Source organism: Coffea arabica, chromosome 2c (assembly GCF_036785885.1).
Source record: "Coffea arabica cultivar ET-39 chromosome 2c, Coffea Arabica ET-39 HiFi, whole genome shotgun sequence".
In the NCBI taxonomy this organism is placed as follows: domain Eukaryota; kingdom Viridiplantae; phylum Streptophyta; class Magnoliopsida; order Gentianales; family Rubiaceae; genus Coffea; species Coffea arabica.
The window spans coordinates 69207287-69232448 of record NC_092312.1 but is presented as its reverse complement, the minus strand read 5'-3'; the positions used below and the strand labels follow the sequence as shown (position 1 = coordinate 69232448).

The window sequence follows — 25162 nt, the reverse complement described above, 5'->3', positions numbered from 1 at the left end:
TGGAGAAGTATGGATTTTTATTTTCTGTGCTTTTGTCAGCAATTAACTCAAAAACAAGATGTAGATATGCAGATCAAAGCAACAGGCATATAGAACAGTACACCTCTACAACCATGAAGAATGGATTTGAAATTTCAGCTTTTCCTTGTAAACAAAACCATGGATGCTTGAATTTCTTCCAGGGTACGCCCTTTAGTCTCAGGAACAAGCTTTGCAACGAATATGATAGTTAAACCACTTGCGACTGAGAACAAGAAAAATGTCCCTGGAGAGAAAAAAATACATATATGATCAATAGACGACTAAGTCTTAAAAGGGATGATTAAGTTTTTGCATGCTTTATTACCTGCAGAGCTGATCCATTTTGTAAGGAAATTGAAAGAATAGGAAATAATCCAAGAACCAAGCCAGTTCACAACTGTCACCAGGCTTCCAGCAAGACCTTTCACATTTATTGGAAATATCTGACAGAGGAAATATTCATTCAAGAATCTACTCCGGGCTACATTTAGTACAAATCTGTTTTTCCTCATTCCTGAAAATTTCGTTATTGCCTTTTGTGGCATTCAGTTGTAAGACTTCAAAGATAAATGACATACCTCTGACATTATAACCCAAGGAATTCCGCCCATCCCTAATGAGAAAGATCCTGTAAAGATCTGATAGGAGGATGCATATCATATATTAGTACTGTATGGTATTTCCCTTTTTCCAATTTGTAACCATTTCCTCACAGTGGCTGGTACTAGTCTGCTATTACTAAGCTAGAGGAACTTCAGGAAGATTTGTAAGTCTCCGATTGTATATAGTTCTTGAGCTTTTAGAGGCAGGTTTGAAGTGGTAAAACTTTTAGCAGATCTAAGAATATATTCAGTATACAAAGAAAACAATGAAACTGGAAAATTTCAATTTCATAAGAATTGCATTACCAGCACACCGATTAATGCTAATAATGGACTGTCCTTCCAGAGTTGAAGGTCCTGTTTTGTGGAGTATATTCTTTCAGTACATAAATTTTTATAGATCAATCAATTTAATTCGGAGTAAAATGTATTAAGATAAATAGAACCTGTAGTAAGAATGACAATCCTGTTAAGAAACAACCCAACAATGTTCCAGTTGCAGAAATCTGCAATAGTAATGGACTTAGTATGAGCAGATATTAACAGCAGAAACCTAAAAGCTTATTGACGACAACCTTCCTACCATTAGCAGTGGTACCCTTCCAGATTTATCGGTTAGGAGAGTCCCCAAAAGGGTCATTGGAACCTGTAGATGGAACAGAAATGTTTACAAATGCGTGGAGCAGAATCCAACATTGAACAACAGTGAATCAAATGAAAACCTGAATAACAACCATGGCCAAAGTCCCAGTCCTACTAGAAACACCTGTCATTGTCTTATCATATATTAATTTCTGTACCCTCAATTACCTTTCTTAAATTATCAGCAGATGGAATCAGTAGCAAAAAGAGCTTATAAACCTGCTGACTCAAAAATTGCGCTTGCATAATAAGCAATGGCGTTAACCCCTCCAAATTGTTGCAATACCATTAGACCCACTCCAACCTGATTGAATTTTATAATTTTAGTGAATTTCTGAGTCTAATATAAAAATCAAATAACAGTAGAAGATCTTACAATGAGTCCGTGAGCATATTTCCTCTGGAATAAGTCAATCATCCTAGTGTCAGACAATTGTTTAAGCATTCCAGTATACTCCTGGAAACGCAATTTTCCTTGTCAAAAATATCCCTTAAGAAAGAAAGTACATAAAAGAGAGTCTGAATGCTACTATGATTTCAGCTGCTTCTTGAGAAATATTGGCATTGGCTCCCCTAAGGCGCTGCAAAGAAGTTTCACATTCTTTCCACTTATCCATCTTAGCCTGCAGAAAGTCCAGATCTAGTTCAGTTTTTGTCCTGATTGAATGAATTGATAAGATTACAGGGGTTAAAGGAACATAATTGAAGGGGAAGTTTCACACAAGTCTTCTACTCCTAAATAGATCCCTAAACTTTCTCGTAAGAAAACAGAATATTTTGCATAAAAGCATTACTAATGCACTCCTTAATAGCAAGAAGTTGATTTACTGAATTGTGTCTGAACTTACCAGCCACCTGGGGGATTCTGGAATTAAAAAAAGGCCTAGCAACTGCAGTATACATGGAATGGTTCCTGAAATGACAAAGTATAGAAAGTCCTTTTTAACTGACTAACAATCATACGAGGCAATGGAGGTTGGACAAACAGAATTACCAATCAGAGCCAGTGTACGCCAGGAGGTGAAATTTCCAATAACATACATCACTGACCCCCCGCAGCATATCATCAACTGAAGTTTTATTAGCATCTAGCATCAAAACCATCAAATTGAATGCAAAATCTTATTCTCCAACCAATTTGCTTTACCTGATTGACTGCTGTAAATGCTCCTCGAAGGTTTTTAGGTGTTATTTCAGCTATATATACAGGTACCTGTGTCAGATTCAGAACCTAAATATTATCTTAGAGTCCAAGAGCAGATTCATAAACAAAATATTTGGTCAATGGTCAATACCACGTATGACAGAATCCCAACTCCATATCCTGCTAAAAACCGTCCAATGTCAAGCAACCAAGCATTCTGTCAATGACCAAAAAGATCTAGTTAGGATCTTAGAAAGTTATATATTATAGAGCACGCAGATGCCTAGGATTTATCCTTGTTAGGTATGTCAAGATGATGATCATCCAATCAAGAATAATAATACCATATGCAAAACTTACAATGACTTGTGTTCAGAATCTAAAAACAGCAAATTCTTCTTCGAGAGGATAAATATAAAATCAAAAACATATGTAGTTTGAGGATATTACACAGTCATGAAGTTATCAATCATATTCCATGGAAGTAAATCTCTGTGATTATCTATTTATGAAGCTCATTCTCTTCCATGACCACCAAATGTAAAAGGATCAAAACGAATGCAAAATAAAATACACAGTTCAGTACCTGTGAGAATGAAATTGCGGTCCAGCCCACAAGACAAAACAATTCTGCGAACCCCATTGCCTGCAGAACTAGATCAAAGTAAACTACAAATTCCTCTTTTGCTTCAGCCAGGAAACGCAAAATTGACGAACAACTAAACAAGAGATGAGGTTATTGAAGAATACTATAGGATCTCACTATTTAGGACCACGAAAGGAGGATGTGAGGAAAAATTTAATGAAGACCCTGGAGGGAATGAATGAAAGGGATTTTGAGTCACTGAGATGGATTATCTAAAGAACCACAGTGCTAGAGACATTACCACTCTCCTTCCAAAGAAATCTGCTATCTTCCCACTTATTATTGCACCAAGCATTGCTCCAATTGTCCATATTGAACCAAATACGGAATACTGCAACAAGAATTCCATAAAGAAGGGGTTGGAAATAACACAAACTCCAACTGTTTATGTTGAAACTGAGAAAAAGAGACATAAAGGAACATAACTGTTAAGATCTAAAGGCAGAAGTTTATCGCATACTTAAAAGAGCTGCGGAAATTACCTCAGCTATTGAGAGGCCTAGGTCATTTACAATTCCAGATTGAGCAGGAGAAGAAAATCCCACCTGCATACGAACTTCTTTCAACAATTGAGCACAATCATTTCTAGGAGTCATATCAGAAAATAAGATCAAACACACCAATTTTTGAGTTATAAAATCAATTATGGACATTAAATCAAAGATATCAAAGACTATGTATCCTCATTATCAACCTTCAAGAAATTCAGGATTTTAGCTAGTGATCTGAATTTACCATAACATTCTGTGAGTAATCCTGTTAAGTTACAGTTTTCTGTACTTACTGCAGTTCCAAAGACATAGGAACCCAGGACAGAAATCAAAGTGCTGAATATCACCAAAGCTGTGGCACCAGAAGAAGCAGGGCTGCTAATCTTCCCAGCCTCAGCATCTTCACGGCTTTCTGTGTCAGGACTTGCTCTTCTAAGTAAAGGGTTGCTGGCTTCTTCATCAAAATCAACTATGCTTTGTGGCTCCATCAAATGAATGGACACAAGAAAAGAAATGAGATGAACTGAACATGCAGAAGAACTTTAGAGAGTTGGCATTGGTAGCAACTTCAACTCAATAATAGAGGATTTGCACAAGTATTTTGTTTGTTTGTTTGGTTGTGTTGTCTTGTTTCGGATAAAATAAGAGACGGCCTTCCTTTTCTTTGTCTGCTTTTACTTGACACAAGATTGAAATTCAATCAAGAAAAGATTCTTCAAAGATTTTTCTTTTTAATGCTTTGATATATTGATAGGAGACAATTTAAAAAACATATTTGGAGACGCCATATTTTTTAGTCCATCTACAGTCTACACTAACAAATTTCTGGTCATAAAAATAATAAAAAAAAGAAAAGAATGAAAATGAAAAAAAAAATCCAAGAATTCAATGAAAAAAGTCCACTGCACACCCTAAGGGTTAAGTTTTGATGTATGCAGTAATATATTAACAAAACATTTGACATTTCTGCATGTTTGTCCATCACAGATAAAAATAGGCATTTTTTTAAAAGAAGAACAGATGATTTTTATAATCGCATACGTCTTATTTGAATTATAATTTTTCAAAGAAAAATTTTTACGTTTTTTGTGAATATTATTTTTTCGCAATTTCGAATCTTTCTTTTTTATTCACATGCATCACATTCTAAAAAAGGTTCTACAATAATTTTTCTCCAAAAACGCTCTAAAAAATGCAATCCAAATGGGCTCGTAGTTAAATAGATGCTGATATAAATAGATACAGATGGATCTAGAGATGGATGTATTAAAATCCGAACATTTTCAATATATCTATTAAAGGTGCTGCTGGCATTTATATCTGATGCAAAGAATGACAAGCAGTAGTCACTTAGGCCTCTGTCAAATTCTTTGTATCGTCAGACAAATTTAGCTTCACAGTACAACATAGACTTTGGAAACAAAATATAACAAATCCTGCAATAACAATAATAAATGAATTCAAATGTTCAATTCTTGCTTGTAAACAATACCAAGGATGCCTGAATTTCTTCCAGCGTACGACCTTTGGTCTCTGGAACAAATTTTTTAATGAATACCAGACCAAAACCATTGATGATGCAAAACATAAAAAATGTCCCTGAAAACAAAAGAAAGAGATCAAGATTCAATATAAGACTACATATCAGAAGCGATATTGAAAGCAGATAATCTTCAGGTTTCAGCTATTTACCTGCAGAGCCAATCCACTGTACAAGGAAATTGAAAGAATATGAAATTATCCAAGAACCTAGCCAGCTTTCTGCTGTCACCAGGCTTCCAGCTAAACCCTTCACGTTTATGGGGAATATCTGAAAAAGAAACCATCTGACCATGAGCCCAGGAAAGCCTTAATCTGGGCATTACTCAAAATCTTCTACAGGTTATTTGGCTATCAAATTCAACTGAAGCTGAATGACTTGCCTCTGCCATTATGACCCAAGGAATTGCTCCCATTCCAAGTGAATAAGATCCTTCAAATACCTGATAGCAACATCCCAAATATTATTGGTAATTATATGTCCCTTTTTTTTGACTTTTTTTTACATTGTGATGCCACCAAAGGAAAAAGACATAATGAAAGGCTTTTCCTACTGCAGGAATTTCCTTACCAGTGCACCGATGAATGCCAAAAATGGACTGGACTTCGATAGTCGTAGGTCCTGTTTTGCAAAGTACATTCATTCAGTACAGAGTTGTTTTAAACCTGAACATATTGAAAAAGCTGGATGAATTAAGCAGAACCTTTAATAGGAATGACGATCCCAATAAAAACCAACCCAAGCATGATCCAGCTGCAGAAGCCTGAAAATGGCAGTGGACTTGGTGTGAGCTGCTATTGAGATACACTATAAATATATTATTCGAATCTCCGAATTTCTTACCATGATTAATGGTACCCTTCCTGATTTATCCAGGAGGAGACTCCCCAAAATGGTCATTGGAAGCTGTAGATAGAACAAATGTTTTGGGTATGTATGTAGCAGAATCCCAAAAGAGAACAGTTTTTACTGAATGGAAAGAAAACCTGAACAACCACCACCGCGATACTCCCCGCGGCAGCAGAACAACCTGTAAGATTTGAGTTATATATTGATGATTTTGTCATCTTTCTAAAAGCTCAACAAGGAGATAATTTGCTAGCAAGACAAGCTTACAGACCAGCTGACTCAAAAGTTTCACTTGCATAATATGCAATGGTATTGATCCCTCCAGCTTGTTGCAATCCCATTACTCCTAGTCCCACCTGAAGGGGGGGAAAAAGTTAAAAGGGTTGAGTATTTCCATGTCGAATGCTATGAATAGATAGTGGTAGAAACTGAGAATAAGCCTTACAATCAGTGCGTGAGCATATTTTCTGTCGAACAAGTCAGTCAAATTAGAGTTCGATAATTGTTTCAGGGTTTCTGTATGGTCCTGAGAATGCATCAAAAGTTAATTCTCTGTCAGTAAACATATTTCATAGGAAAGGAAACATTGAAGCAGTTGAATGTGAATGCTACTCTAATTTCCGCGACTTCTCCTGAAACATCAGCATTAGCTCCTCTAAGGCGCTGCAGAGAACTTTCACATTCTTTCCACCTATTGATCTTAGCCTGGAGAATGTCAGAGAGAGAGAGTCACTCAGTTTTCTCTACATTGCATAAGGCAATTCATTAATCTTAGAATTCAAACTGTACAAATGTTTTATAATTTTTCATTAAATTTTCCCTAACGCTTACCAGCCACCTTGGAGACTCCGGAATGAAGAAAACGCCTAGCAACTGTAGCAGGCATGGAATGGTTGCTGTATTGGCATAGTAGGTAAGGAAGTCCATTTAAGGTGACAATCAAACGATCAGATCAGCCAATAGAAAGAAGGCAAGCAGAGTTACCAATTAAAGCCAAGATTCGCCAGTGGATGAAATTTCCAATTACAAACATCGTTGAATGGCCAGTGCATACCAAAACCTGAAGTTTAAAGCATCTAGCATCAGACGCTGTCAGCTGGAGTGAAGTCTTTAATAGAAAACCATTTTTGTGCACCTGATTGATAGCTGTAAATGCTCCTCGAACATTTTTAGGTGTTATCTCTGCTATATATACAGGTACCTGTTTGAGATTCAGAAACTGAATACCTCCTGAGGATTTAATAATTGTTATTTGAAATATCTGAACCCCAAATCTACTTCAATTACCACATATGACAAAATCCCAATTCCAAATCCTGTTGAAATCCTTCCGATATCGAGCCACAAAGCGCTCTGTCGACAACCACAGCCAACTTAGAGTCAGAAAAATTTGATATCATGGAGTATATCAGCACAGTATTCATTATTGTACGTTATGCCAAAGAGATGATGAATGGACGATCAGTCATTTATGACTACGACATAAGCAAACTAGTGGCTTCATTTTAACAAGGATCCTTACTTGAAAATCGCATATAAGTTCATTCCAGTGGGATAAATAAAGAAAACTTAATAAAGAAGGAAAAAAAAACTCAATCAAGCATTAGCTTTTATGGTTTTGCTCTGTAATGATTTCATCGATCATATTCCAAGGCTACCTCCTCCAAAACCAAAAGTACCTGATTATGGGTTCCAAATGCAAAGATCAGATGAAAAAGTACCTTCGAAAATGAAATTACAAGATATCCTGCCGCGCATAACACTTGTGAGAACCACATTGCCTGCATTTGTACAACTCATTTTGTTAGGGAGAAAGAAGCAAAAACTATCTTCCTTCTAATTTCAGCAAGTAACCTAACTTTTTTGCTAGTTAACATGAATGCCAGCAGAAGTTCTGATATCGAGTATAAAAAAGTAGACCAAAAGTAACATGACTTAATGTCATCTATGAATTAACATGCTTTTGAACAACATAGCACCAAGTAGAGGAGAATACAAAGAGAATATTTATGTAGATCCTCAGTCTATGGAAGATTTTGGAGTTGATGTGTTTTGTCCCTAGAAACTTAGTATGCTGAACTTACATATCTCCTCCCAATGATATCTGCTATCTTGCCACTCAGTATTCCACCAAACAATGCTCCAAGTGTTAGTATTGAACTGAACATGGAATACTGCAGAATCAGAACAAAAATGAGTATTTTTCATGTTGGAGTGTCCTTTTGGGATGCCATTAGTGTGAATAAGGCAGGAGCTTCACTACAATGAGAAGTGATAAGGTGTGTGAACTGTGATGGGATACTGAAAGCATCAGTAACAAGAGAGCTGAAAGATGTCTGGAACCAGAGAACTATAAAGTCATAAACAGAAATTCGATCCAGCGTTCTTTCAAAATTAGGCTGTCATAAAATAAAATACTTCCACGAAGTATTAGCTCAGTAAAATGCAAAATTTTTAGAAAAGCCACCATAGACAAGGTAAAAAGCCTACTTCTGTCTGTTGGCTAGAAGGGTTTTCAAGAGAAACAGATTTATGGTATTTTGAAGAGTATTTCAAATAATTAATTATAAGCACTTGGAATTGACCTCTGTCTTCATTGACTTTTTCCCAGCCATTTCTTTAGCATAACTTAGTTTACAAGTTAATTAGTCCATTGTAATTTCTTTCTTTTTCAGCCATCCTCTTTGGATCCACAATAAACCATGAAAGTTTAGACTGCAGAGAAGGGTGGAATGTAGCATCATTAGCCTCATTTGCGAGTTCAGGCATCATAAAAGTCGCACAAATTTGGAATAAATGTCTAAAGAAGAGCACTCCTGTCAAAGACAATTGACAGGCTGCTAAATCTTGCAACAAATATTCAAAGGGTATACAGAAAAAAAAAATAAAGAAAGAGCTATAATCCTCGGAGACAGATCCCTTCTGGAAAATAAAAAAAGGAGAGTCAGTCCTTGAAGGCAGATAATTTTTTTTTTTTTTTTAACATTTTTAAGAAGATTAAGGACAACTACCTCAGCTATGGAAAGGCCTAGATCATGCATTATTGCAGATTGAGCAGGAGATGAAAATCCCACCTGCACAGATAGGAATGCATCATATTAGTACAGATAACAACTCCAAAAGTTGACTCTTTGAACCTAAGTTCAGTGACACCATGCAACTGTTGAATTATACAACATTGCCATGCAAAGAGAGCAAAAATATGAACTCAATATCTTATTCTGGAATTATGACAACCTTTATCCAGGGTGCATTATAGTGGATTTGTACTTACTCCTGTTCCAAAAGAAAAGGAGCCCAAGACAGAAACCGAAGTGCTGAATATGACCGCAGGTGTGAGATTATGAGCAGGAGCAGGACTACCAATCTTTTCAGTCTCAGCATTTTCAGTATCACAACTTCCTCTTTTAAGTAAAGGGAAGATGGCCTCTTCATCAAAATCGACTGTGTTTCGTCCCTCCATCTTTTGGCCACAAAAACCAAATGATGTCAACTCAATTTGCAGATCAACTAGATAGTAATGGATCGTTGTTTATAAGTTCAACAGTTCAACTAGTACTTCAGAGAAAATGCTGTCATTTCAGAAATATCTCCCCTTCTGGGCATGTGGTTGAAGGAATCTCTTAACACTATTCTATTTGCGAATTTCTATGTATAAATTTGTCTCTTCGTGAATTATGGTCAAAAACTCATTTTGGTTTTACCCACTTTGCAAGCGGCTTTTTGGATTCTAGCTTTTTTATGGAACTACTTCCAGCTATCAGGAATCTCTCTTTCAGACCAACCATGGTTTATCCCCTCCAACATCCATCATTGTCTCATCTATAAACAAAATCTAAAACTCACCCCTATCACTGCAAATTCAACGTCTGCTCCTACCAAAAACACGAATTTGGGCCAGTGCAGTTGAGAGTTTGGTACAATTCTACGATTTTTGTTCATTTTACATGATTTGATATATATTTACATTTCTTTGTTATACCCCAAAATTTTGTTCTTGTATACTAACTCGATAAATCAATACAACCACGATTACAAACATACAACACGTTCTAAAAAGAGTACAAAATTGTACTATGGGATGCCCGTACTGGATTTAACCTTTTTCCTATCACTTAAAACTTCTCATATGATCCTATTAAAAATACCCACATATTCCTTTGCAGTCCTATTAAAAAGCTTTCATGCAACAAGGCTCTTCTTTATTTGCTGCTGCTTATATATTTGGAAGAAATTAGAAGAAGCTTGGACGATGGCTGCATTTAAACTTTTTCTAGGGGATGTTGGTACATTGTACTTTGTAGTGAATATTTTGATTTTCTAATGTACTCGATCTTTACAGCCGAGATAGGCACAGGGACAAATAACAGGTGGTAACGTGAAGTTTGTCCTGGCTTTTGCTACAACTAAATTTGTTTGGCATTCATAATTTATTGATTGCTGACTCATGTGTGACAGATAAATCCAGATGAAGTATCTTGAATGTCAATTTTATATATAGCAGACTTATTTGGCAATGTGATTTATTCTTGACTCACTCATTTTTCATTTGCTGCAGGTTTTTTTAGCAATTCTTAGTTTGAGGTTGGATCAGGACCAACTGTCTACCAAAGCCTCATTTTTCATTTGTTGCAGGTTTTTTTAGCAATTCTTAGTTTGAGGTTGGATCAGGACCAACTGTCTACCAAAGCAAGAACATTAAAATTTGTGTACAAGTCCGCTAGGTTTTCTCTTTCATTTGTATTATCGGCATAAGACAATTAGTATGAAAGGTTTCTCATGCTCCTTAAAAGGATCACTCAATGTCTGAATGAGAGAATGGAATGCTGCTATGTAATCTCTCTATTGTGTGACTAGAATTACTTATAGGAGATTCCTTAGCCTCTTATGACCATTTTTATGGACTAGGGCTTCACAAGTTGAGTTTTATTTATTTTAAATTATGCGTGTAATTCTTAAAATTTTTTGTCTAAACTTGTACAATTTTGATTATAATTTGATTTTGTCAACTAATACAACTAAATTGTTGATTACATCAAAACTCTATAACTCTACACCAAATACGGTAAAAATTACATTAACTAATTTGAACCGGACAGATTTCAACTTGTGAGATCCTTGATCCCATTTTTATTACTTTATCTACTTCTCTTTGGGTTGATTCAACTTTGCACCTTTCAACTATATTTGGATTCTCATTTTGGTTGCTAAACTTCAAAGCGAGCCACTTTAATCCATGAGGTATAGATTCTGTCTCACTTAAAGTAATATTTGTCTCACTTGAATGCTTAATCCCGAATGTATAAAATCTTTTCCACTTAAATATAACATCCATCCCATTTTAGGGACTAAAATATAAAAAAGTTTTACACTTTACAGATTATACTTTAGAGATCAAAGTGAGAATCCAAGTATACATAGTTGAAGGGTGCAAAGTAAAATTTACCCTCTCTTTTGCCATTGGGTTGTCTAGAAGACTAGAACTTCTAAGCTTGTTATACAAAATGACATAGACTTCCAATACTATTCAAGTATGGTATGAAATTGTGTATAATTAATTATATTTCTGATGTAACATTTTTACCCTTGACATACCAACAAGATTAATTCTTTAATATATGAGATTTAAGTACCAAAAACTATAAATTCAAATGCAACAAATATTACATTCCCTTGACATTACATGAGTTCACAAATATATTATATCTGATGTCCAAAGAATTGAAAGTGGTTAAAGTAGTCATCACATAAACACTTCCAGTTGTTTGTACTCGCATCCTTTGTCAGACAATTTAGCATCATATGGAGACTTGTGAGAAAAAAATCAACTCAACTCATCCTAGAATGATGAATTAGAGAGAATTCAAGATTTCAATTCTTGCTTGTAAACAAAACCAAGGATGCCTGAATTTCTTCCAGCGTACGCCCTTTGGTCTCTGGAACAAGCTTCTTCACAAATATCAGAGTTAAACCTGCAATGATGGAATACATAAAAAATGTCCCTGAAAACAAAAGAAAGACATTAAAATTCAACCTATGCCTAGACATCAAAAGGGATTCTGAAGACAAATAATCTTCAAGTTCTGACTATTACCTTCTGAGGTAATCCATTGAACAAGGAAATTGAAGGAATAGGAAATCAACCAAGAACCAAGCCAGTTCACTGCTGTCACCAGGCTTCCAGCTAGACCCTTGACATGTATGGGAAAGACCTATGAAAATGAGACCATGAGACCAGCTTTTTTAATTCTCTGGGCATCACTTAATTTAACTAGGTTTTTTGTTTTTCCTTAGAAATTTTTTACTTTTAAGGTCATTTGGATTTCACTTTTTAACTGTAAGTTGAATGGCTTACCTCTGACATTATCACCCAAGGAATTCCTCCCATTCCTAGTGAGAAGGATCCTACAAATATCTGATAGCAGAATCCCATATATCATTACAATAAATATATGTTGCATTTTGTCTACAAATGCCAACAAACCAAAAGAAACGTTACCAGTGCACCAATTAATGCCAAAATTGGGCTGGCCTTCCAGAGTTGAAGGTCCTGCTTTGCCAAGTACGTTCTTTGAGTACATAAATTTATTAAAAGCTCAATAATTTGAAAGAACTGGACAATTTAAGGCAAAACCTGCAATAGGAATGACAATCCCACTAGAAGCCAACCAAAGCATGATCCAGCTGCAGAAACCTGGAAGAACAGTAGACTTGGTTTGAGCTGATATTGATACTCTACAATTTTTTTAATTAAAAACCTCCAATTGCTCACCATGAGGAGCGGTATCCTTCCTGATTTATCCACTAGCAGACTCCCCAAAATGGTCATTGGAAGCTGTAGATAGACCAAATTTTCATGGAATGTATGAAACAAAATCCCAAAACATAACAGTTTCCATGCATAGTGTAGGAAAACCTGAACTGAAGCCATCGCCATAGTCCCCGTGGCACCCGAACAACCTGTCAGATTTCAGTTATTGATGTACCAATTACTTTGTTGTCTTTCTGAAAGCATCAACAAGGAGATTTAATTAATAGCAAGACTTTCTTACAGACCAGCTGACTCAAAAATTGAACTTGCATAATATGCAATGGTGTTGACCCCTCCAGCCTGTTGAAATGCCATCAGTCCTAGCCCGACCTGAAGAAAAATTAAAGGATTGACTACTTTCACGTCCAATATTATGAATATATAATGCTACAGACTGAGAAAATGGCTTACAATCATTGCGTGAGCATATTTTCTGTTGAACAAGTCAGTCAGTTTACAGTCCGAGAATTGTTTCAGGGTTTCTGTATAGACCTGAAATGCATTAGATGTTAGTTTTTCTGTTGTTGAACATATCCCAGAAAAACGAAACAGTGATGAGGTTGAATCTCAATGCTACCCTAATGTCAATGGCTTCTCCTGAAATATCAGCATTAGCTCCTCTAAGGCGCTGCAGAGAACTTTCACATTCTTTCCACCTATTGACCTTAGCCTGGAGAAAGTTAAAGAGTCATTAAATTTCCTCTATTGCATCGACCATTTGATTGAGCATAGGATAAAAAGCATATATTTCTGTTACCATTCGTTACTACATTTTTTAACACTTACCAGCCACCTTGGAGACTCTGGAATGAAGAAAAGGCCTAGCAGCTGTAGAAGACATGGAATGCTTCCTATAATAACACAGAAGGTAAGAAAGTCCACTAAGGTGACATACATCTCATCCATTGGAAATAGGGCAAACAGAGTTACCAATCAAAGCCAACATTCTCCAGGATACGAAATTTCCAATTACAAGCATTGTTGAATGGCCGCAGCATATCATAACCTGAAGAATTAAACCATCTAGCATCAGAAGCTGTCTACAGGAGTGAAGGTTTTATTAGTACAACCATTTTTCTTTACCTGATTGAGAATTGTAAATGCTCCTCTATGATTTTTAGGCGTTATTTCTGCGATATATACTGGTACCTATTTGAGATTCAGAAACTGAACCATCCTGAGTATCCAATAGTTGTTACAGAAACTACTTGAAGTGAAAGATTACTTTAATTACCACATATGATAAAATCCCAACTCCAAATCCTGTTGAAATCCTTCCAATATCAAGCCACAAAGCACTCTGTCGACAACCACAACCAACTTAATTTGATCTCAGGAAAATTTGATATCGTGGAGCATATCATCACACCATTCATCATTATAGGTTTTGCCTAATAGATGATGATTTGATCTAGACAGAAAGTATAATATTAAAATGGACAAGCAGTTATTTACGAAAGAAAAAATAGATCCAGTATTATCAGTAACCTAGTGACTTCACTTCAATAAGGCTCTTTACTTGGAAACCGCTTATAATGTCATTCCACAGGATAGAGAAGAATACATCAATAACAAGAAAAAAAAAATCAAGTATGAATTTCATGATTTTGCTCTGTAATGATGTCAACAATCTTACTCCAGGGATACCTACTTTTAAAGAATCTGATTGTGACTTCCAAAAGTAAAAGGACTGAAATTATTGGAGACAAAGAATAGATGAAAAAGTACCTCTGAAGTTAAAAGTACGAGATATCCTGCAGTGCAAAACAGTTCTGAGAACCACATCGTCTGCATTTTACCTCAACTCATTTCGTTAGAAACAAAAAGAAATAAAATCTATCTTTCTTTTACTTTCAGCTGATAAACCTGTTGTAACTTTTCAGCTAGTTAACATGAATGCAAGCAGAATATTCATAGTGTGTATAGACAAAAAGACCAAAAGTAACAAGACATAATGTGATCGAAAAATTTTATTTACATGCTTTTGAATACCATAGCACCAAGTAAAGGAGAACGGAAGGAGAAAATTTATGTGGATCCTCAGTCTATGAAAGATTTGAAGTTCTTTAGATGTTTTGTCTGTAGAAACTTAGTGTTACAGAACTTACATATTTCCTCCCAATGGCATCTGCTATCTTGCCACTCAGTATTGCACCGAACATTGCTCCAATTGTTAGTATTGAACTGAACAAGGAGTACTGCAAAACAACCAAAAAGAAGAGAATTTCTCATGTTTGATCCTTCACAGGGATGGCCACTAGTGCAAAAAAAGCAGCAGCTTCACCAAAGTGAGGAATCACAAGGTGTGTGATGAGATACTGAAACATCAGAAACAGGTTGCTGGCAAGGCTACGGAACCAGAGAACTAGTAACTCATATTCTGCACCCTTTCAAACTTTGGTTCCTATTTACTCCTGAGAAGTATGCAATGCAAAATTTCTAGAAGAGCCAGAATGTATGAGATAAAAAACCTAGTTTTATCTGTGTGATCAGAAGCATTTTCAAGTCAAGAAGCAGACATATAATTTTTGAAGAGTGATTCAGATAGTGCATTACAAGCATTTTGAATTGAACATCTGTCTTTACTCTTTATTATCTTTTTTTTCTGGCCAATTCTCAAGCGTTATTTAGTCTACAAGTTACTGAGTCCATTGCCATATCTTTCCACTCTTCTTTGTTGTTTCTTTGCCAATTTCTTTGGATCCAAAATAAACCATGAATTGTTAGACTACTAAGCAGAGCAGGATGTACCTGCATTAGCCTCATTTGCAAGTTCAGGCATCACATGAATAGTAATAAGCATTTCTTAAAATCACCCAAAACTAGAATGAATGTCTTAAGAAGAGTGCTTCTATCATAGAAAATAACAGGTTGCTATAATCTTGCACACAAGCAATTAAATGATACTCTGAAAAAGTTTTTTTTTTTCAAAGTAAAGATAATTATAGCCCTTGGAAAGAGACTCTTTCTTTTACATCATTAAGAAGATCAAGCAACCTACCTCAGCTATGGAAAGGCCTAGATCATTCATAATTACAGATTGAGCAGGAGATGAAAATCCGACCTGTTCAGAAATTAACGTATTATGTTAGTGGATATAATAATTTGAAATTTTGATTCTTTGAAAAACTAAGTTCAGTAATACAATACATGTGTTGAACTATAAAAGCAATGATGCCATGCAAAGATGTCAAACATGAACTCAAATCTGTCAGTCTGAATTTATAGCAATCATTATTGGGGATGCATTATGCTGGATTTGTACTTGCCGCAGTTCCAAAGACATAGGAGCCCAAGACAGAAACAGAAGTGCTGAATATGACCACAGGTGTGAGAGCATTTGCAGGAGTATTACTCTTTTCATTCTCAGCATCTACATTATTTTCAGTGTCACAACTTCCACTTTCAAGTAAAGGGGAAGTGGCCTCTTCATCAAAATCAACTGTGTTTGGTGCCTTCATCTTTTGGCGACAAAATCAAATGAACTCAAATGGCAGATCAACTAGCAGCGGATTGTTCTTATTCAGTTCAACATTTCAACTACCCTCAGTTTGCATGAGAAAATATTGCTGCTCAAGAGAGAGATCCCCCTTTTGCAACATGTACTTGAAGGAATCTCTAATAGACAATTTGCAATTTGTTATATAATAACACTAAAATAATTTTTTAAAAAAAAGATAATTTCATTTTTCAAAAGAATTTCAACAAAAATTAATGCAAGATTTGCTGTAGATTGCGTGGTTTTTTTGTCTGTACTAGTTTAGAGATCCATTGTGCAACAAGCAGTTGGCTGTTCTTTTTGTCTTTTTTGAACTAATGACAAATGCTTCTTAATAAGTTTTGTTATTTGCTTGTCCAGCACATTATTATGCTATACAGCTGCAACTTCTAGTTCTTTTCCCGTTTAGAAAGATTTCTTGTAGGGTCACAATATTTCTTAACTCCAAGTTGTAAAAAACTAGTTTGGATAGGGAAATTAATTATCAAAAATTTCTCAGAGCTATGCTGTCACTGATCGCTTCATTCTGTATGGCAGTGGATCTAACTCAATGACCCACAACAATGTGCTTTTTGGCTTTGTTTCTTGCTTTTGCACTGATTCTTGTTGGCTTACCGCTTACCATTGATCAGAACATTCTTTAGCTTTTCTATCAGGGCTTTTCACTTGTTTTCATTGGCTTGTCATTCATTACACTGTTACTTAGGTTCTTTTCAAGATTTTGCACTTACTCTAGCAGACTTATCACTTTGTCTCCACTAGTTAGTGTTCTGCAGAACAACTAAACTACCATTTTGTTTCTTTGAAGTCATAATTTGCAATGATATCATGTTCCTTTTGACATTTACAGAACGTTTTACATCGATGCAGATGCCGGTGGGACTAGAAATTGGAACATATACTCTATGAGACTTCACCCAAGTTTTTCATTTCCTTTTTCCACTAATCCAATACAGTATATACAACAACAATGATAATAACAGAGATGCTTTCAGTTTCAGCATCTCAAGAATGTATCCTCAAAACCTTAGTAGGTGAGGAGAACGTTTTACATTTATACCAGTTGTAACAGTAAATCAAAATTTGATTGTAAGAATGGACTATCTCTACACAAGTTACCTAGGGATTATATGCATATGGACTCCAATTCTGATAGAAGAATGGATGCTGTAGAATCCAGTGAGACATCTCCTTTGAAGGCATCCTTCAACTGCAAATGTGCTGGACCAGACCCTGACCTCCCAACTATATTGTAATGTCCTTGATCTTCTAAAATACCTATACCGAAGATCCACATCTAATGCTTTTCTTTTCCTTTTGTGTCTCGTTTGCACTGTGAAACAAACATTTCTAGGAACTTTGCTTTACTTCTCTGGGAATCTTCTACTTGAGTAGCGCCATAGATTCTTGAATTTCTTCTAAGGTTCGTCCCTTCGTCTCAGGCACCAATAATGCAGTAAATAGAATGATTAAGGCACAAACGATTGAAAATACAAAGAATACTCCTGGAAGCATGTAATCTAAGTGTTAGAGAAGCTGTTCAAAAAGATGTTTAAGGAAACCAGAAAATCAAAAAGATGGGATGCATCACCTGATGAGCTCCACTCAAATAGATAGTTGAAAGCGTAGGTAACGATCCAAGAACTAAACCAGTTGCCTAAGGTCACAAGGCTTCCACCTGTACCTTTGATGTTTATGGGAAAGATCTGAAATAAAAACAGTCCTCCCAGTTTAGCTATAGTCATGCATAGAAAGTCGAGTTCATGGCTAGCATTCCTCAAAAGGCTTTAAATGCAAATCTTACCTCTGACATGATTACCCATGGTGTACCGCCCATTCCAGCTGAAAACGATGCGGAGTATATCTGGTTATTGAGAAAAAAACAGATTAACCATGCATATTCTTAGTAAGCTTGGCAGTAGATAAACCTTTTTGTTTGAGAAGAACTTCATCAAGAAGGAAGGATAGCAGGAATTTTCATATTCGTTTAGGTAATCATGCAACAGTGACACAAATGCAGGCCACCATACACAAGATTAACTTAAAAAGAGAACATATGAAGTAAATAGCAACTAAAAATAAATCACTAAGGGGCTAAAAATCCTTATAAGAAAATGCAGATAAAAGGAAAAAACTACTTGGATCAGGTAAACTCACCAGCAATCCTGTCAGTGCTAAAGGTGCAGAGAACTCCTTAAATAAATTGTGATCCTGCTACCACCAAGTCAGAATGTTAAAGTATGATAAATTGATAATCCACATAAGCAAAGCTATGAAAATTAACAGGGAATATTAACGAAAAAATAAGTAAACTCAAATTTTAATACCTTAAAGAAGAACCCAAGTCCTACGAGAAAGCATCCTATGCATGATCCAGCAGCAGTAAACTACAAAGTTTCAATTCAACAATTATATTCAGTACTCATGTCTGAAACCAAAAAGAATTGGCAATCAGATTCGAACTAACCATCAGAATTGGACGCCGTCCAGCTTTGTCCATTAAAAGTACGCTCAGAGAAGCAAAAGGAAGCTGAAAATGACAAACACAGTTTGAGATATTTGACTGAAGTAACATTTTTCTGATAAATAGGCATCATTTGCAAGAGAAAGAAACCTGGATTGTTGCCATTACAGTAGATGCAAGGCCAGCAGAGCAACCTAGTCAAAAGTTATTGTTCAAATCATCATTCGTTGAAGTATAGTATTCTAGAGATGTGTTGAGAAGTTCAGATGTTAGTTGCAATATGGTGCTTACCAGCTGCCTCAAAAATTGAACTGGCATAAGATGAAACTCCATCTGTCCCTCCAAATTGTACCAGAACCATCAACCCCACACCAACCTAGCAAATAAATGTTAGTTATTAACTTCACAAAATAACAGGAAGAACCAAATCCAGCTTGAGTTTCAAGTAAAACATACTATAAGTGGATGAGCATATTTTCTGTCAAACAAGTCAAGAAATCTTGATTTAGGGAGTAGCTGGGCAGTTTCTGTATAGTCCTGTTAAACAGTGACCACTATGGTTAAAGAATTCCTTGGCTGGTAAACACAAACAAACTTGAAAAACAAGATCATCTCAATGCTTAAGAGCATAGTCCAGAGTAAGAAGTTACTTTAATTTCAGCAGCTTCTGAAAAGATATCAGCACCTTTTCCCCTCAAACGCCGTAAAGCTAGTTCTACGGCTTTTTCTTTGCCAATCTTTGCCTGCAGATGCTTCATTGATTAGTCTATCATATGCATGTGCAGATGATAACTCATACCCTCTCAGCATAGAGTGCAGGTAAAAGCGAAAGAACAATTTTAAGTAATTCTACATCAGTAAATTCATCATACCAAATTCTATGAAACATCCAGAAGTTACCCCAATCCCCATATTCATGAGAAGTAAAAATGAACACAGTGCAAATGAAACACAGATGCACTAGAATTTTCGGTTGAACTCACCAGCCATCTAGGGGACTCAGGTATGAAGAATACACCTAATATATGGACCAAACTAGGCATCACTCCTGCAAAAGTAACCAAATGTAACTATTTACATCCCTTAAAGTTGGAACGTATGAAACAGATAAAAATTCGATGCCAACACTTCTTACCAAATATAGCCAATGAACGCCAAGTCAAGAAATTCCCAATGAAAAACATTATTGAAAAGCCACAAGTTACTGTGAACTGCCAAACAATCAGTGCATTGTTAAAAAAATATATGAATTGAAAAGGAAGAACAAGAAGAAGAAAATATGCCAATGAATCTGCTATATTGAATAAACAATATATTTCCCATACCGTAGCAACAGCTGTAAATGCACCTCGAATGTTCTTTGGAGTAATCTCTGCTATATAGATTGGTGCCTGCTTGGCAAGAAAAATTTGGTAACGAATGGTATACATAATTCACAGAGAAAATAACAAAGGGCATGGGCATGCAATAACTGTAACAATTACCACATAACAATGAAGTCCAGCTCCGATTCCCATTAAAAATCTTCCAGCATCAAGCCACCAAGCATTCTTTCAAAAAGAGCATAATACGATTAGACACTCAAAGCTAGAGTAGTCACTGAATAGAAACAAAACTATCCCCAAGTAAAATATGAGAACATTCTGAAATTACGGACACCTAGTGAACATGTATAGTGATCTATTAGCAATATTTTTTTCCTGTTCAGAAAGAGTGTTCTGTTTACAGCTGGCTGATGTGGTACTTCTAAGAAAAAGAGAACCACAATGATTATTGAGAAAAGCACAAATTGTGCAGTGTATATACAAGTTGATAGTCATTAACATCTTTTTTTTTCCCAACCTAATTTTAATGTGTAACATAAAAGACAAAAAATGTTCTAAAAGAAAGATGATAATCATTTACCAACTGATATTGATACTTAAATTTTCAAAAACAAACTACTTCTGTTGCTACATTTCCTTTAACTCACTGTAATGAATGTAGGCTAAACTGCTTTAGATCTGCTGTAGTAAAATCATCAGAGTGCATGAGTACATAACATACTACCATCACTCATTCATTATAGTAATGGATTTAATTACTATGCAGCTTTGATTGTGAAGTCCCACCAAAATAAGAATATCAGAATCCATTTGGAAGAGTATCAGTAAACTAAGGTTGGATTAACTTCTGGCTTAAACAGTATCGCAATTCCTACAAATATGATGTGCAGCTAGTCCAAGAATTATTATTTACATACACTATCTCATTCAAGCCATTTAACAGAAAAAGATGAAAATACATTCAAATCGAGCTGTAGAACAAATAGAATGGAATTAAGAGTACCTTTCCAACCATTATTAAAATCCACCCGACAATGAAAAACATCTCCAAAATCCACATTGTCTGCATTAAACATCAATTTTTATTGGAAATATTCAAAAATTCTGTAAGAAGTAAAGAGACAAGTTTCGACAACTAAGAAACTTACAACTCTTCGGCCAAAAAAATCTGATAATTTGCCACTGATTAGGGCACCCATCATTCCAGCAAAAGTCAAGATTGAACCAAAAACAGAGTACTACACACGGAGCAAAAAGAAAAGGAAAAGATCAGCTTACTCCTTCTAATACACAACAAAATCTGGTACTATACCAATGAATGTATGCTCTGTGCAAAAATAAACCACTGAGACTAAAGTTGATTCAAATGTATGGCCCCAGTATAGTTATTATGTTTGAAAAGTATCTATGTGTGCAGGAAACATGGAGAGAAAATTGCACATGGTTGTGGGAATAGCTCACAATATCAGTTTAAGATTGGTAACCATTCACTGAAGCCAAACAGAATTGGGACAAGATCGTGTTGTTTTCCCCATAATTCAAACTAGTCGCATTTGCAGCACTCACACGTTAGTCACCTTTCCGGTTTTCTTAATTCAGGCAGCTCAAGTGTGTCAACATTCAGTCCTTCTTCAGTTTAATGAAGTTAAGACGTTACAAAGGCTTGTGAAAACAAGAACAGGCTGACTCCTCTTTCTTGAAGTACCTTCCCCCATTATTCACGTGGAAGAAGAGAAATGAGCAGGCTTTTAAGGAAACATAATTAGTCCTAGAGGTGAAAACTTTCCAGTAAAAAGGAAAAGTAGTATAACACCTCTTATCGGCATTATGTTCAAGTATGTCCCCAACTCAAGAAACACTAAGTTTAGATGCTTAGGAAGACTTGTTAGGTTGTGGTTCATTTAAAGACCTTGTTTCTCCTAAACCGATATCACCACAAGGACACAAATTCACAATACACCTGAAGACACGTGCATCAAAGCCAATTTTTATCGGTTGCTGTTAGGTTATCTGATGCACTTTCTCCTGATCCCCGTCAATTAATTGCTCACTCAAAACCTAATAATCAACCAAAATACAGATATTTGTACTAGAAGAGTAAAAGAAAGGTCAATAAAATGAAATTTGTGGTAAATATTCAATGTATTGTTCAGTTTTTCTCATTCTCCTTCCTTTAAACATGCAGCAACTTGTTTAAGCAGGCATTTCTTCAGGTTACTGATGCATTTCTTCAGCTTACTGATTCCTTTTTTTAATCTTGTCAGTCGGCTATTATGTCCTGATGCACTGGAAATCTTTTAAGATAATGAAGGGAACAACCAACCAACTATAGTAAAATGCACACACTTACTTCTGCAATAGATAAGTCGAGGTCATGCATAATTCCTGATTCAGCTGGAGAAGAATACCCAACCTGCAGAAATTAGTTGATGTCAACCCATGAACGCCTAAAAAGCAAGTACCTTAAGAACACACGTCTCCACTAGACCTTATTCTGCTACAAATTCATGCTTGTTATCAGATGACCCAATTGTAACATTTAACAGGCGAAGGGCAGACTCCTTTGGTTTCCGCAGAAATAACATACTTTCTCCCTTTAAAAAATTATCTCCAAATAGAGATTGGTGATTTGCCAAACATTTTAATGGAACAACCAATTACCTAATCGACAACCAAATTTGTTAAGCATCACAGTGAAAGACTTCTTCACAGATTAATTTCTACATAAACTTTGCAAAATAGTAGTACAGACGTGCACATACGAACCAAAATTTGTTCAGAATTTTTCATAATTGATTTTCATCAAACCGTACAATAGTACATATTTTCATCTGTTCCATACTTACTGCAAATCCATAGGCTAAGGAGCCGCAGGCAGCAACTGCAGTACTAAAAACGACCATAAGTGTTGCAGAGCAGCTCCTACTTGTGACTTCATCTCTGCTTCTTCCAGAAAGCAAGCCTTCTTCCATGCTGCCTATCTCCTATCACTCTCCCTGAAGAAGGAAACAATTTTTAGTCAGTAATGAAGCCCCACTGATGGAATTATGGAATTACGGACACATGGACTACATTGTCTGTATCGCCTGCAGAATAGTAGTACATTGCTTTTGCAACATTATTTCATTTTAATGAGAACCTAATTTTCCTTTTGCAACATTGGGACACCCCACCTTTGTCCTCTTCCTTTCTTTTCTTGAATTGGTTCAAAGCATACTCAATTCTTTTTTTGAAAGGCAAAGCATAATTCTTAAGTTGGAAAGAATAAAGTACCAAGAACTTATTTAAATGAAACTCTCTCACAAATTTCTTATCAAATTATCCCCACAAAACAGACAACATCATAACATCAATAGCACTACTGAAAGCAACTTTCCAACATAGATGCGAGTCTAAACCTTGAAATTATCAACCATGTTAAGGTATTATTCCTCCACCGATACTGAATTAGAGAAGATTTCAAGTGCCCATACACCTAACCGTAAAGGGCCTGTCTGGTTTTAATAGTTTAATCAACTGGGGAAAAATTAATCATGATCAACAAGCATTTTGAGCTCCTTGATTACCAATGTACAAAATTAAAAGCAGAGTGTGCCCACCACAAAGTCAAGCAAAAATTATTAAAATAAGATCCACTAAGCCAGTAGTCAAATCTCACAAGCCAATTAAAATTTACTTAATTGATGGATCAAAACATCTGTACTCTGTGGTGAACAATTAAGATTCCTTCACTAAATTCAATCAATAAACTCAGTTCATCTTAAAGTACAAACACCACAAACTTTCTTAAATCAAACGGATGCCCTTTTCCGTACTAAACTGTTTCTCTACCCAAGTCAAACATACAAAACCCAAAAAATTTACAAGTTCAATAGCCAGACGAAATCATCTGCTAGTACACCAGTTTAGCCCACAGTCTTAGTACAGTGGACTTGGGAAGAGCAACAGAAAATGAAGTTCTGCAGATGCATCATTTCTTCAAATCTCACAACTTATTTGCACGAAATCCTGAATCCTCCCTCCAAGCATACTAAATGTTTTTATCACCCCGAAAGGACACAAATTACAAAAAGTTCACCTTTTACAAAAAATAAGTTGTGGGTTATCTTTCTCCTAAATATCAGCATGACTGTAATATTGAACAATCAAGAACCCAGAAGTTAAAGTACCAAGAAAAAAAATCTATTCCATAACAAACTTTTTTCTCCCAAAAAAGAGAATAAAACCATGTAAATTTATAGTGAGAAAAACGAACCTCCACTAAAAAAAAAGCTTGATAGTTTCAGCAAAACTTCAGAAATAGCTCTTCAAGCAAAGGAATGACGTTGCTATGATTGTTGTTCAGATGAAGAGATGGCCAAGAAGTAGATAAGAGAAGATGACTTTCTTATAGGAAAGGTTTTGTCAATTGTCAAGAAGCTCTATGGCTTGACAATTGGAAGCAAATGCACAACTGTATATATAATATACATGCGTCATGCTTCCACAACCACCATTCTTCATACGCTATTGTTTGAAATCTGTAGATGGGGCCAATCAAAAAAAGCCAAAAGGAAAGAAAGAAAGAAAGAGGGAAGAAGCAACCTCAACGAAAAGCAGCCATGAAAACAACATGGCAAAATTAATAAATGATGACTGGAAAACTGTTTGTTACGGTTTCATGTGGGTTTTTATACTTTCTTGGATGTTGGATATTGTACTAGTGTACTTTAGAAGCATTTTCGCTCATATGTCCTTTTTTTTTTGAAACATACAAATATAAAAAAGGCGGGGACATCTATAAACCGTAGGCAATGTTTTCAAAGGTGGGGATATCTTTAAATCCGTTTGGATTAGCTGTTTTTGGGGATATTTTTTAAAAATTTTATTGTAACAGAATTTTTAAATTATATTTTGGGATATTTTTAGAAAATATTTTGAGATATTTAAGAGTAGAAGAGTTTCTAAAATATATTTTGAGATATTTTTTAAAATTTAAAAAAAATTAAACTAATTTTTAGATTATCTTTTAGAGTACTTTTTAAAAATTTTTATTGCATTTGAAAAATACAAATACTATGAAAAAGATGGGTACACCTTGCCTATAAACCGTAAGCAGTGTTTTTTAAATCCTGACTAATGAATAAAC

General features: G+C 35.5%; 1 protein-coding gene across 1 annotated transcript; it reads right to left on the bottom strand.

The window, feature by feature from the left end:
* On the bottom strand, window positions 1-24657 carry LOC113724581 (uncharacterized). Its single transcript, XM_072077152.1, has 55 exons — window positions 24290-24657; window positions 22881-23030; window positions 22385-22447; window positions 21183-21272; window positions 21038-21097; window positions 20194-20259; window positions 20035-20100; window positions 19845-19920; window positions 19693-19757; window positions 19360-19452; window positions 19166-19246; window positions 19001-19085; window positions 18860-18903; window positions 18713-18775; window positions 18573-18632; window positions 18403-18456; window positions 18050-18109; window positions 17837-17951; window positions 17632-17750; window positions 16016-16222; window positions 15748-15810; window positions 14855-14944; window positions 14475-14534; window positions 13981-14046; window positions 7071-7136; window positions 6920-6995; window positions 6767-6831; window positions 6548-6640; window positions 6381-6461; window positions 6207-6291; window positions 6073-6116; window positions 5930-5992; window positions 5790-5849; window positions 5657-5707; window positions 5469-5528; window positions 5239-5356; window positions 5016-5145; window positions 3840-4086; window positions 3538-3600; window positions 3297-3386; window positions 2996-3055; window positions 2561-2626; window positions 2413-2478; window positions 2260-2335; window positions 2114-2178; window positions 1796-1888; window positions 1642-1722; window positions 1485-1569; window positions 1346-1389; window positions 1207-1269; window positions 1070-1129; window positions 930-980; window positions 600-659; window positions 347-464; window positions 1-265 (listed from the first exon to the last, which is right to left on the bottom strand). The coding sequence occupies exons 2-55, from the start codon at window positions 23004-23006 to the stop codon at window positions 135-137; spliced, it is 4383 nt and encodes a 1460-aa protein (XP_071933253.1). The 5' UTR covers window positions 23007-23030; window positions 24290-24657; the 3' UTR covers window positions 1-134.
* Between the last annotated feature and the right edge of the window lie 505 nt (window positions 24658-25162).